This window comes from Sceloporus undulatus, chromosome 1 (genome assembly GCF_019175285.1).
Source record: "Sceloporus undulatus isolate JIND9_A2432 ecotype Alabama chromosome 1, SceUnd_v1.1, whole genome shotgun sequence".
Taxonomy (NCBI): Eukaryota; Metazoa; Chordata; class Lepidosauria; order Squamata; family Phrynosomatidae; genus Sceloporus; species Sceloporus undulatus.
This window is the reverse complement of record NC_056522.1, coordinates 3212297-3226692: the sequence shown is the minus strand read 5'-3', so window position 1 is coordinate 3226692 and position 14396 is coordinate 3212297. Positions and strand designations below refer to the sequence as shown.

At 42.5% G+C, this 14396-nt stretch overlaps 2 protein-coding genes across 10 annotated transcripts in view; one reads left to right on the top strand and one right to left on the bottom strand.

Moving 5' to 3' along the window:
- The window catches only part of LOC121919807 (protein FAM71C-like), a 1121343-nt gene that overhangs the window by 520495 nt on the left and 586452 nt on the right, over positions 1-14396 (top strand). The gene's annotated exons all lie outside the window — the stretch shown is intronic.
- PTK2B (protein tyrosine kinase 2 beta) overlaps positions 1-14396 on the bottom strand; it is a 121057-nt gene that overhangs the window by 55302 nt on the left and 51359 nt on the right. For 5 of the 9 annotated variants that reach the window (XM_042448599.1, XM_042448606.1, XM_042448615.1 and 2 more), the window contains 4 exons: positions 12206-12272; positions 3387-3565; positions 2486-2573; positions 161-240 (listed from right to left, as the gene is read on the bottom strand). In XM_042448599.1, the coding sequence (XP_042304533.1) occupies positions 161-240; positions 2486-2573; positions 3387-3565; positions 12206-12272 (414 nt within the window). Of the gene's footprint in view, positions 1-160; positions 241-2485; positions 2574-3386; positions 3566-8671; positions 8925-12205; positions 12273-14396 lie in introns of all 9 variants that reach the window. The other 4 variants (XM_042448667.1, XM_042448633.1, XM_042448639.1 and 1 more) reach the window with 2 other exon arrangements.

The window sequence follows — 14396 nt, the reverse complement described above, 5'->3', positions numbered from 1 at the left end:
TTCACTCTGGCAATCCTACACCAGCCTTGCAGCCTCATCAGTTTCTTTCTGATGTTTGAGAAGGGTGCTTTGCTTAGGACAGGCCTTTCTTATGCATGATGACAGGCCTCTGTCCAAGGTTTTCCTATGAGCTTGCACCCAGCCAGTGGCTAGTACATACCTGAGCTCCAGGCAACCTAGCTGGAGAGCCATCCCCTCACTCACTTTGCTGGCATAACGCTGCATGTACTCCGTCCGGAGCTGCAGGGGAAAACAGAGTTGCTCAGGCATGCTTTTCAAATAAGAATACTAAAAACACAGTTTAACAAATAAGAAAATATTTCTCTGGCTGCAAACTTTCCAAGCTCTACTTTGAACAGAAAACAACAAACTTTTCCTTCCTGTGTTGTGAACACTTGTGCACACACTGCTTTTAAGGACACATGGGAGTTCTGTGTATTTTCTGATGCATGCAGAGCATTTGTTATGTTTTTGTCTCCTTAGAAAACCACTGTTCTTCTGCTGGAAGTGTGCAACTCAAATCTGACACTCCAAGACTATGCTTCAAAGTGTTCTGAACACTTGTGCAAACACTTTTAAGAACACATGGGAGTTGTAGTTCAAACAAAGAAAGTTTTCCAAGCTCTGCTTTGCATCCCAAACACATGCGGCTACCATAGACAGGAAGGGGCGAGAACACATGGGGTTAATTTTTAAGATGATGCTCTTCCCCAAAGGCTGCATCTGCACTGCAGAATAATCCAAGTTGATGTCCATGAGATCTGGGAACTGCAGTCCTGGACCTTCAGATCTGACCTGCACACTTCCAGCAGAAGAGCACTGGTTTTCTAAGGAGACAAGAACATACAAAATGCTCTGCGTGCATTGGAAAGCATATAGTTCTCCAACATCTATTAATGGGAGTACATGTGGCTACATTGACTTTGTTACCCCAAGATTTAGCCCCATTCACCCCTCCTTATTTCATATAAATCTAATAAAATTGGCGTAGGTGACTCAAGCATGACCCCATTGTGGACACCAGACCCGTGTGCAGAAAGCAAATGCGGTTAGAGCTAACCAGGGTCCAGGAAGGAATTCACCTTAAGAAAATCAGTGGAATTTCCAGCATAATCCATTTATGCCTTCAGGGGGTGAATAGCAATAGCAAGAGCAAATACATTTCTATACTGCATATCAGTGCACTGATGCACTCCCTAAGCAATTTACAATGTGTAAGCCAATTGCCCCCAACAAGCTGGATCCTCATTTTAGCAACCTAAAGAAGGATGCAAGGCTTAGTGGACCCTGAGCCCCTGGCTGGGACTGAACTCACAACCTTGTGGTTTGTGAGTGAGTGGCTGTAGTACAGGCATTTAACTACTGCACCACCAGTGAAGGGATTATGGCTAAGGAATGGGACTGGAAGCACATGGTCAAACAAAGGACCTGAGAACTGGTGTGCTAATCCCTTTTGTCTGAGATATTTGCACAAATCATCCATTGCGTTATATTCAGTCTGGTTTCAGATCATTCTTTCCTGCCTGAGAGTTATTTTAGAGTGAATTAAACCTTTTTGAACCCTTGGTTTCTGCCTCCAGGCAAGAGTTTTAGTATAAATATCAGTCCCTGATTGGCCATTCTTCGGCTTTGGTCCAGTTGCAGACAGACTTCCTCAGAGTGTAGTGGAGTCCCCTTCCCTGGAGGTCTTTAAGCAGAGGCTGGATGGCCATCTGTCAGGGATGCTTTGACTGAGAGTTCCTGCATGGCAGATTGGGGCTGGACTGGATGGCCCTTGCGGTCTCTTCCACCTCTATGATTCTATGAGACACTCTGTAGGTTTACTTGGCTAAGCACCTCAATACGTTCACCATTCCCACTTACTATGGGAGCTGTTGAGTCCTCTCTCCATTCCAGATCCTCTTCTGTTAGAATCCAGATCCCTCTAGGTAACCTTGACTCAATAGTGGATATTGCTGTTTTAACTTGTTTCATATGATGTTTTTAATTTATTGCTTTAACTTTTAGATTGTACGCCATAGGCAGGCTTTTATATTCTTGATTTTACTTGGTTTTGTACAGCGCCATGTAGATTTACGGCACTTTATAAATAAAGATAATAATAATAATAATAATAATAATAATAATAATAATAATAATAATAGCCTATTACCATTGGCAAAGTCTTACATCTCTTCACCTTTCCCACCTTTGCTTCCTAGTCCTTGTGTGTGTGCGTGTGTGTATTTTACTTAGCACCTTTAATAAAATAAACCTATTTGATACGTCTCCGGAGTTCTGTGTGATTGCGGATCTGGTATAGTTGGGCTGGAGCCCGAGGTCGCTGTTGCCCCAATCGTACTATATTTCTCCTTTGAGCTAAGTACCAAATCCCCCTAAAAAGCATAGCAATTGGAAGTGTTCTCCCCAGACCCCAGCATTTTGGGTAATAAGTTAAACAGGGGTTGAGGAAGATGCGTAACTACAAGTCCAAAGGCTCTTTCACCTGTTGGTAGAAGTACAGAAGCGTCGTCCGGTCCTCGAGGAAACGTTCCATGTAGTCTTCGGGGAGGTAACGGATCTGAAGGTCATACCTTAAAGGAAGCAAAAGTTATAGTTTGGACTGGAACTAGAAAAACAGACTTGTTTGGACTACAACTCCCAGAATCATGGTCTGGGGGATCTCAGCCATTATATTCCAAAGAAGTACCTTTCTCCAAACCTGCCAGTCAGTTAAATTTGAGAGAATATGCACCTGACCTGACTTGGTATGAGGCAATTTCTCATTTTTCTATAACTTAACTCACCTCTGAAAGTCTGGAAACATTTTGCATTTTTGTTCATTAAAACCACATTTCTCAGGAAGGTGAATTTTTAATAGACACATTTGCTTTTTCTAAAATTAACAAATTCAGCAGCTATAAATGCATCATTTACAAAGATCTCATTATAACATAGCAGTCAAGTGTAATTATTTTGTTGTTCTTATGTGCCTTCATGTCAACTCTGACTTCTGGCAACACTATCCTAAGGTTTTCTTGCCAAGTTTTACTCAGAGAAGGTTATTGCCATTGCCTTCCTCTGAGGCTGAGAGAGTGTGACAAGTCATCCATTTGGTTTCTGTGGCTGTTTGCTTTTACTGTACCCTTTATTCCCTTTGGATGTCGTTTTTAATTTCATGTTTGAGTTTTGTATTGGATCTACTGGATCTGTTGATCGTGAATAGAAAAAGAAAAGGAAATAGCAGAATAAGAACTAGAAGAAACAGAAGAAGTAACAGAAGAAATTAGAAGAAGTAATAGAAGAAGATGATGAAGAAATTGGTGGTGGTGAGTTTCACTTTGTGTGCACACACACAAACACATACATGTAGAGGATTGGTAGAAAACTTTGAGACGCTTCCATACCTCCATTCGGCTTCAATGTGTAAACATTCGTATTTCTCTTGGACTTCGCCCACCGTCATGTCTGGATGCAACCAGTGGATCTCATCCGATTTCACATGCTTCAGGCGTAAAGCGTAGCATTCGGAGAGCTGGATATCCGGGCCGATCCGCCCGCTCTGCAAGATGGATTGGATGACCTCCTGCAAATTGGCCATTGCAATGGGAGAGAGCAGATTAGATTTGGGCAGAGAGGGAGATAAAAACAGACACGCGCACACACACACACACAAAGGGCCATCTGCAAATATGATGTGATAGCCATCTTTTAAAATATCTAAAGGGATTTCATGCAGAAGAAGGGGGAAACTTGTTTTCTGTTCCTCAGGTTGGTAGGAGATGATCCAGAGGTATTCATATTACCAAAGAGATGCCAACTAAACATTAGGAAGAACTTCCAGATGTTGAGAAATATTGAAAAAGAGAAAACACCAGAATCCACTTAACTCAGTATTAGCCTAGCGCTTATGAAATGATATGTCTATATAATATATATTCACTAACCACTATTCATTAGCAAGTGTTAGACTAAGGTTTATGAAAATATCTATCTATCTATCTACTATCATCTTCATAAACCCTAGTCTAATACTTGCTAGTTAAGTTGAGAATAGTTAAGAATAACACTCTCTCAGCCTCAAAGAAAGGCAAGGGCAAGCCCCATCTGAAGAAATTTTCCAAGTAAACCCTGTGAAGGGTTTGTGTTAGAGTTGTCATAAGTCAGAAACTATTGGAAATGACTTGAAAGCACACAACAATATTTTTTAAAACTATAAATCCCCAAAAGCAAACCATGATTTTGTCATTTTTTAAAAATAAGGAACACCATTTTACTTCCCCACTGTATTTAATGGGACTTGAGCATCCATGGATTTTGGTGCCCACAGGAGATGCTGGAACCAAATCTCACTGTAGTTTATCTACAGCTTTATTGTTGCAGTTGTTGTGTACCTTCAAGTAATTTCTGACTTATGGCAACCCTATTGCAGGGTGGAAGATGGTGTCATTGGTTTGTTCCAGAGAAAAATGGGTATTGGAACTCATACCTTTGCCCAGACTTTGGTGAGGCTTCAAGCCAAACTTGATTTACTTATCCATACACTCCAGTCTAGCTCAAGGCAGTTCACTGCTTATTCTTGCATGGGATTTGTATATACGAGATGACTGAGGACTTTTCCTGGAGGGGCTTATGCTAATCACATTTGTGCTTTGGTCACTGATTCCCCACATATTTATTCAATATATACAAGACTGCCTATATATCCCCCCTTAAGTTTATAGCAAGATGAATCTCAGTTGTATATTTGTTTAATATTACATTTTATACCCTGACTTCAAACAAGTTTTGTTTTTCGGTTATTTTTCTTTTTTTGCAATGGAATATGAAAAGAAACCACAGAAAATTACCAATACATAAAAATAACCCAAAAGCAGCAAATCCAGCATAAATAATTTACCATAATACCTAAGCCAGAAGAAAACAGATCAGAAAATGTGTAAAAACTTGGGGGAAAAGGTCTTTGTCCATAAAGACATCCGAATGGTGCCAGAACATTGCAAAAGCATGGGCTTTTCTTGACAAGATCCTTCAGAGGAGGTTTGCCATTGCCATCCCCCTGAAGCTGAGAGCATGTGACTCACCCAAAGTCACCCAGGGGGTTTCCATGGCTGAGTCAGGATTTGAACCCTGGTCCCTAGAGTCCTCATCCAACACTCAAATCACTACACTATGCTGGCTCTCACAGCTATATTAATTCAGTAACTATATTGCAAGCCAACAAGGCCTTTTAACAAAGGTAAGTTCACCAGAAAAATATGGATGAGTACATAATAAAAAAACATATATATATATATATATATATATATATATATATATATAATAGCTGTATATAATACATATACTATATTTTATTATGTACTCAACCATATTTTTCAGATGAACTTACCTTCATTAAAATGTCTCGTTGGTTTGCAATATACTTAGAGAACTCTGAGGAAGACAAAGGCTTAAAATTGTACTTTACCAACAACAAACCCTTGACCAAGTCTACATTTAAATTATTTTCCGGCATATAAGACAACCCTCCAACTTTTCCAGTTAAAATATAGAGTTTGGGATATACTCACCGTATAAGACTACCCCTCTTCCAACACACACCAAATAAAAATTTAAAAAACATCAGATTTGATTTCAATATGATAATTTAAATTCAAATGCTTATGACATGCAGGTACTTAGCAGGAAACCTTGATGTATACAAAGCCTGCTTGGATTGGTCAGCTCTCCCTGCCTGCCCAATGCTTCCTGTCTCCAAGACTATCAGAGCAGTAGCTGCTTTCATATGATCGCCACATATGGTGGGGATGTGGCCGCAGCCGTTTTTGAGCTCCCCCCACTATATGCAGGGACCACAAATTCTCCAGTCCAGCTCGGAAGTTTCAGCCCCTGCCCTATAAGATGACACCCGGTGTATAAGACAACCCCCGACTTTTGAGAAGCTTTTCCTGGGTTAAAAAGTAGTCTTATATGCCAGAAAATACAGTATTCATTTATTTGGCCATTGTGCTGAAATTAATGGGGGGGAAAGACCCTTTCAGCATTTGCAGTGTGTCCTCAAGCAGCCCATCGCCTAACACCACATTTGCTGTCCTTTTCCTCTCTAAGAAACAAAATCATCCTGGGCTTTGGATGCGAGTTTTGTCCATTGAATGCTCCTAGAAAAAAGAACTTTAGAGGGAACCATCCTATTCTCCCTATTTGCAACAAGGACAGCCGGTCAAATAGATAAATGTCTTGAAGGGGAACAGCAAATGTGGATACGCAATGGACTTCTTAGTCATGCTCAAAATGGAGGATATTTTGGAATTCCTCCTGTACAGAAGGTTGGAAAGGAGCACATTTGGTGACCCTGGCCTACAAGGAACACATTGGTAGGGATGTGAGGAATTCTCATCACTATTCTTTAAATATAATGTGATATTGGTTACTCGATGCATCCATAAACTCTTTAACAAACTGTGAAACTTATAGCTTCTCAATCGAGGGGTAAGAAAATTTCATTTTATTTTTAAAAAATTGCATCATTTGGTGCTTCTTTGCACTGGAAGGGAAAATTGAGGTGGCATTGGCGCATATGCTCTGTGAATGTTCTGTCATGTACTCCTCCATGACAGGATGTTTCCGGAGGCTTTCGTATGGCTCTGAGCACCATCTGCAAGCTCACATTCATGCAAAATCTCTTCGCCCTGACAGCTTAACATCCGAACAAAATTTATTGCAGGGTGAGGGAGACCAAAAGACAGAATTTGGAGACCTCAGACAAGTGGCATTGGAGGGGTCCTGGGAACGGCCAATCCGATCTGGAATTTAGTAGGAACTTGAAAGGGGCTCCCTAAGGGAAAGAGATTATTTCAGGGGAAACAGGCATGATTTCCGACCCCTACTCTTTATATGTATGAGATCTCTAACAAGGGGATAGGGTCCAGCACCTAACTGACCTCCCTTAAACTTTGTACTAGAACCCAGGATTGATTCACTGATCCACTGTTTTGTAAGCCACCAGCCACTGCTACCTGAAATATTTCCTCCACGTGCAAAACTTGATTGCAAATGCTTTTGCACAATATTCTCCATCCTGGTGGTGTACCCCAGGGGTTTTGGACCACAACTGCCATGGCCCCCAGCTACTGGAGCCATTGGACATAGGGGATGATAGGAACTGTAGACTCGCCTTATTACATCCTAGGAAATGTTCAAGAAGGCGGTAAAGACAGAACTCTTTCGCCGCGCATATCCTCCTGACCTCCTATGAAGACTATTGGTATGGAATGAGAGCACCTGACCCGGTGATTGATTGATGTTTCATGTTTTTAGCTGTGGTTTTAATTATGTGGTAACTAATGTTGTGATATTGTAATTGTTTTTAACTCTGTTGTGATCCCACCTCAATCCATTGGGAGAGGCGGGAAGATATAAATAAAAACTATTATTATTATTATTATTATTATTATTATTAACATATCTAATTCAAAAAGGATGTTGACAAATTGGAGCGTGTTCAGGGGAGGGCGACTGAAATGGTGAACAGTCTGGAAACCATGCCTTATGAGGAGAGACTTAGGGAGCTAGGTATGTTTAGCCTGAAGAAGAGACGGTTAAAGGCTGATATGACAGCCCTCTTTAAGTATCTGAAGGGGTGTCATCTTGAGGAGGGAACAAGCTTGTTTTCTGCTGCTCCAGAGAACAGGACCTGGAACAATGGATGCAAGCTACAGGAAAAGAGATTCCAGCTCAACATTAGGAGGAATGTCCTGACAGTAAGGGCTGTTCGACAGTGGAACCCACTCCTTCCTCAGAGTGTAGTGGAGTCTCCTTCTTTGGAGGTCTTTAAACAGAGGCTGGATGGCCATTTGTTGGGGATACTTTGATTGTGAGTTTCTGCATGGCAGAATGGGAGTAGACTGGATGGCCCTTTGGGACTTTTACAACTCTAGGATTCTGTGATAGGCACTAGGTTGGGGAAGGTTGCTTTCTGCAATCTGAAGAGCCGGACTTAATTTGGTGGGTTTAAGATTAAGAAACCCTCTCCATGTCACCCAGGGATGCTCAAACTTCAGTCATCCACATATTTTGAGCTTCAGTTTCCAGAATCCCTGATCACTGGCCAAGCAGGTTGGGGCTTCTGGGAGTGGCGTTCCAAAATACCTGAAGGACCACTGGACTAGTGGAGGGTGGGCAACTGAATGGGAGGCTTGGACCAATTCCCACCCCGACCTCCTTGTGGGCTGCACTCCCTCTGCAAACATCAAGCCGTCAACCTACATTTTCCTCAGCAGTCCTTCACAAAATGACAGCACTTCCTGTCACCATTTTGAGAGGGACCTCAGAGGAAAACAGAGGTTTTGGGGGGAAGTATGGGATTATGGAGATCTTGCAAGGAGTGGAGTGCAAGGGGGTATTTTCACATATTTTTCATGCACGGGGGGATTTGATGAATGGTTTTAGGGGAAATTATGGGTGGGTTGGTGAATTTGGCGGACCACTGGGAGGCTTCAGGGGTCACAAAAGTTGGATCCAGAGGCCAGAGAAGGTGCAGCAGAGGCACGATTTGTCCACTCCTGGTCTGGTGCATGTCCCAAAACTACACCTATTGGCCTGTCTAACAGAGAATTCTGAATCACCACTAAACTAAAATTTCCCAAGGATACAACCTTGACGATTAAATTGTACAGTGCCCTGCCAGGCTCACCCGGATCTCCGTCAAGACGGTGCATTTCACCAGCTTGAAGTTCTTGCCCATGTTGAAGCTGTTGCTGTAGAAGCAAACCTTCAGGATCCGGACTTCGTCCACCTCAAAGGGAACGGTCACCATGGTGGACTCCGAGGGTCCGGCCAGGCTGAAGCAGCTGCGGAGAGAATTCGCCCTGAGCCGGCTCAGGGCCTCCGGCAATCCGGACATCATTTTGGAGGCCGACGGGACACTAAAGCCGGAGCATCACTCCCTGGCAAGGCAAAAGGAAAGGAGTTGGATGTGCAATGGATCTGTGCCTTAAATGAAAGCTTGCAACATGTATATTGTGCATTTTGTTTGGAAATTTATTATACTTTGATAACTGTAATTATAATCTTGAGTTCTAAATTTGTTTATAGCTCTGTTTTAACTTGTAATCAAGATACGGCCAAACGTCAAATGTATAAATATGAGATGATTTATATATTAAGATAGATGGCTGGTCGACGAAAGATGAATATACATGTTGAATGTATAATCTATGAGATTAAGTAAATATAAGAAGAAGAGGATAGAATACAGTGATATAAAATAGATAAAATTATTATTGTATGTTTAAAAAGGTAATTGTATTTTATTTGTACTCAATAAAATATAATTAAAAAATGTATATTGTGCATTTTGGTGGGCCCAATAAAGAGATCACTGTTTGGTGGATTTTTGTTGTTACTGGCATCATCATTTAGGGTCGCCATCATTCTCTTCCACAAAACTGGGAAAAAAGCAAGCAAGATAGGATTGGGGTGGTTTATCAAAAAGACAAAACCAAAACCCACCTATAAAAAGCCTCCCGCACACATTTTGATATGTAACAATGCGCACAGTCAGCCCCCCCCTCCCCGCCATATCCATGGATTCAACCAGCCATGGCTTCAAAATATTCTAAAATTATGCACATTCCAAAAAGCAAACCTTGATTTTGCTATTTTATATAAGGGGACACCATTTGACTATGCAAGTCTATATAATGGGACTTGAGCACCCACAGATTTTAGTATCGAAGGGTCCTGTAACCAATCCCTAAGGTCCCACTGTATTTCAGGTTGTTGTTTGTTTAAATACTGCTATCCATTTACATTCTGGGATTTGAAGTTTGTGGCTTCTTCAACTGGCCCAGCTGGCAGGGACATTTTTCAAACCCTTCAAACCCAGGATTTTCCTGGTTTTCTAGGACAAACCATGGTAACCCTGCCATCATTATTGCTGCTGCACAAATTCAGCTCCATGAAGGAAGCATAGAAAATAATCCACAGGAGGAGGGAGTACTTCTCCTGTTGGGTTTTTGCCTGTCAATCAAGCATCTAGCTGTCAAAGGCTGGGAAAAGAAGGATGAGTTGCAAGTGCAGCTTCTGAACACAAAGGGGAGACAGAGTCACACAAATCTCGACTGGATGCGCAGGAAGGCATTTGATCAGCAAATACCAGCACGATTTTATCTCACAAGTACAGGCGCTTCCTGGGAGAAACTTGGCTGGCTCTTCCAACCTTCTGCCACCCGTAGCAGTTTGCCAATTGCACACCCTCCATCTGGTACCCAAATGTGGCACCTCTGCTCTCTGTTTCTCAGGCCTCTTGGCTTCAGCACAGCCGGGCATTGGAGCCTCACCTTCCCTAGGTTTCTTTGCCGGACACCCTCCAGCTTCTCAACATCCTTTTTGATTGTGCTGCCCAGAAATGGACACAGTATTCCTCCAGATGAGGCCCGGCCAAAGCAGAATAGAGTGGCACTAAAATCACAGAATCATAGAGTTGGAAGAGACAGCAAAGGCCATCCAGTCCAACCCCATTCTGCCATGCAGGAACTCTCAATCAAAGCATCCCTGACAGATGGACATCCAGCCTCTGTTTAAAGACCTCTAAGGAAAGAGACTCCACTACACTCCGAGGAAGGAATGTGTTCCACTGTCAAACAGCCCTTACTGTCAGGACGTTCTTCCTAATGTTGAGCTGGAATCTCTTTTCCTGGAGCTTGCATCCATTGCTCTGTGTCCAAGTCTCTGGAGCAGCAGAAAACAAGCTTGCTCCCTCCTCAATACGACATCCCTTCAAGTATTTAAACAGGGCTATCACATCACCTCTTAACCTTCTTTTCTCCAGGCTAAACATCACCAGCTCCCTCAGTCGTTCCTCATAGGGCTTCATGGTTTCCAGACCCTTCACCATTTTAGTCACCCTCCTTTGGACACATGGCTCCAGTTTCTCAACATCCTTTTTGAATTGTGGTGTCCAGAACTGGATACAGTATTATAGGTGGGCCTGACCCAAGCAGAATAGAGTGGCACTATTACTTCCCTTGATGTAGACCAGGGGTAGGCAACCTACGGCCCGCGGGCCGGATGCGGCCCGGCGAGGCCTTGGGACCGGCCCCAGCCCGGTCCTGCCGCCGGGGCCTTTGGAGAGCAATTGTCTATAGAAGCCTCAGAAACATGCATTTATATTAACATTTTTTTAAAAATCAGCAATTTTTTTCGCATGTACTCCATTTTTTTAAAAAAAAGTGTCTTCCTACATTTGTCCTGGTTTATATATATATTCTATATATATATATATATATAGAATATTTAATTATTTATTTTTTGGCTTCGGCCCCCCAGTTGTCTGAGGGACAGCAACCCGGGCCCCGGCTCAAAAAGGTTGCCTACGCCTGATCTAGACACTAAAGTTTTATTGATGCAGCCTAAAATTGCATTGGCCTTTTTAGCTGCCGCATCACATTGTTGACTCATGTTCAACTTGTGGTCTAGTAAGGCCCCATTCCCACTATGAAAAGCTCCAAATCCTGATTCAAGCTTTATGTCCATAGTTTCCACTGGAAATCGATCCTGATCCTCATGTGATCGATTCCAGTGGGGGAAAAATAGCAGATGCAAAAAGCTGGGCTATTTTGGTAGCTGGGTTTTCGAGGTCTCCTGCTGTCCAAGGGAGACTCATGGAATTGCAGAACTGGAAGGGACCACAAGAGTCATCCAGACCAACCCCCTGTCAATACAGGAAATTTAGCACTAAAGTACCCCTGAGGTTGTGTGTCTTCAAGTTGTTTCTGACTTATGACAACACTAAAGTGAACCTCTCATGGGGTTTTCTTGGCAAGATTTGTTCAGAGGGGGTTTGCCTTTGCAACTCTCTGAGACAGAGAGTGTGACTTTTGCCAAAGTGGGTTTCCATGGATGAGCAAGGGATTCGAACTATGGTTACCAGAGTCATAGGTCCAAAACACACTACAGAAATAGCCAGTTTGAGACCGCATCAACTGCCCTGGCTCAATGCTAGGGAATCCTGGGATTTGTAGCTTTATGAAACATTTAGGCTTCTCTGTCAGAGAGCTCTGGTGCTGCAATAAACTACAGTTCCCAGGATCCCCTAGCAATGAGCCAGGGCAGTTAAAGCGGTCTCAAACTGGATTATTTCGGCAGTGTGTTTTGGACCATAGTCTAATACTCAGACTACTACCACTACGCTAGCTCTGAATGCTAAAAATCTATTATTGCATACCAACTGTGGATTTCCAGCACTGGCAGCGGGTTGGATTAGATGATCTTTGGATCCCTTCCAGCCTTTCCTGGAACAAAAGCAGAAACGGATACCATTTACCATCAGAGATATGTATCTTTCCAGGACTGCTTTGTAATTCCAAAAGGAAAAAAAAGTATGTTCACCATTATGCATGCTCTTAAGAAAAGGTCAAAATCCAATAACAAACATTTTTAAATATTCTCCCCTCTGTTTCTGCAGGAGATCCATTCTGGACCCTCCCCTCGCAAAAACGAAAAATCACAAATATTCAAGCCCCATTGAATGCCTTTTGTCCCTCGGAGCTTGCCATTCGCAAAGGACTGAGGGACAAGTGTGTGTGTGTGTGTGTGTGTGTGTGTACATAATATATACATATACTGTATATACTCATGTATAAGTCTAGAAATTTTAGTCAAAAATTTAACCAAAGAAACTTGACTTGACTTATCTACAGTCAATGTATGCACTATAAGTTAACTCTTATATAAAAAGGAACCATTCCTTGGTGAAAGTCAAGAGTGCAATCTGTTCTGGAAGCACTGATCTTGCTCTGCTCTCTTATCTATCCAGCCTTTACTGTGAGCATAAGCAGTTATGTCTGCTGGGATTTTGTAAATTCTTTGGCATCATTTTCCTTTGCTTTATCCATGTCACATGCCCCTAAGTTTTACCCTTGACTAATCCACGGGTCATATCAAAATATAGAATTTTGGCCCCCAAACCTGCCTTCGACTTATGCATGAAATCGACTAATAGTTGAGTATATACGGTACATATATTTAATTTTGAAAAATGTGCATGAACCTATGTACAGACAAAAAGAATCCACACAGAGAAGGCATGCAAGAGACGTGAGGGAAGGGGGAAGTTTGCAGAAATGGACTTGACACAGCTTATGGTGGGAAAATTCTCACAAAAACTGTGCATGATGGAACTTGTTTCCAGCGGAACGGACACTGAACCTCGGCATATTTTCTCTTTCTCTGAGACCACTCCTTGCTCCTGATGAAAGAATCTCTCAAAGTGTTTTACCATGCCTTCCAACTTTTCACGGAGGAAAACCAGGACATGTTTAGCCGAGCGACATCAGAGTGCGGGCAAGATCACAAAAGGCATTAATGAGGAAAAACACACAAGTGAGGAAAGGCTAAAGCAGTTTGGTTTTGCCTGAACTTCCTGGAAAGACTAAGATTCCACCTATTATGGAGTGCAAGTTACTTTTGCACTTTGAACTAAGTTGGAAGCAATGGAAGGAAGCTTCTTGAGGTTTCAGAAGCTGGGATGGTTCTGATCTGGTAACCATACGTTACTATAATTTACAGACAAGCCAGCTCACTAAGGCCCTGTGCACACTGGCAGATTGGGCTGGATTGGGGTCAGAGTCGGTGCGTAGCGTCAACACAACGCACACCCAGGCTCCACCCCCAGGGTGGCATGACACTGTGTGTCACACCACACAAAAGAAGGAGACCGCATTACAGGGTGACTGATTCCATCAATGAAGCCACAGCCTTGGGTTTGCGGGGCCTGAGCAGGACTACTGATAACCGAGGTCTTGGAGATCTCACATCCATAGGGCTGCTCTAAACTGAAAGTCACCTGCTGGCAGTTTACAACAACAAATAGACTTTGGATGGCCATCTTTTGAGACTGCCTTAGTTGGGTATTCCTGAAAAGCAAGGATTGGACTAACTGGCCCTGGAGGTTCCCTCCAACTCAATGATTCTATAATGAGAAATCTATGAGCAGGGTGACCAGATGTCCTAACCTCCAAGGAGGAAAAGGCACGGCAAAATGTAGGACATACATGAAAAAGGTAAGACATTAGCAAAGAAAAGCTCAAACACTCATATAAATATAAATTCATACTGCTTCAACATTGCTCCAAATGGAGGATGTTTCTTTATTCCTCCTGGACAGAAGGCTGGAATGGAGGGCATGTCCTGGAAAAGGAGGACATCTGTTCATCCTAAGATCAGACCATTTCATTTTTCCAAACACAAAGAAAATACACCTCTTTCCACCCCTTTGTCTTGTTTGCGTTGCTACTTCTTTGAGTCGCAAATGCATTTCCTTGCAGTGGTTCCATTCACAGCTACTATCACTTAAGATTTGAAAGAAAAACAGAGAAGGAAGGAGGTGGGAGAATGAAACATCTCCTTTGATGGCA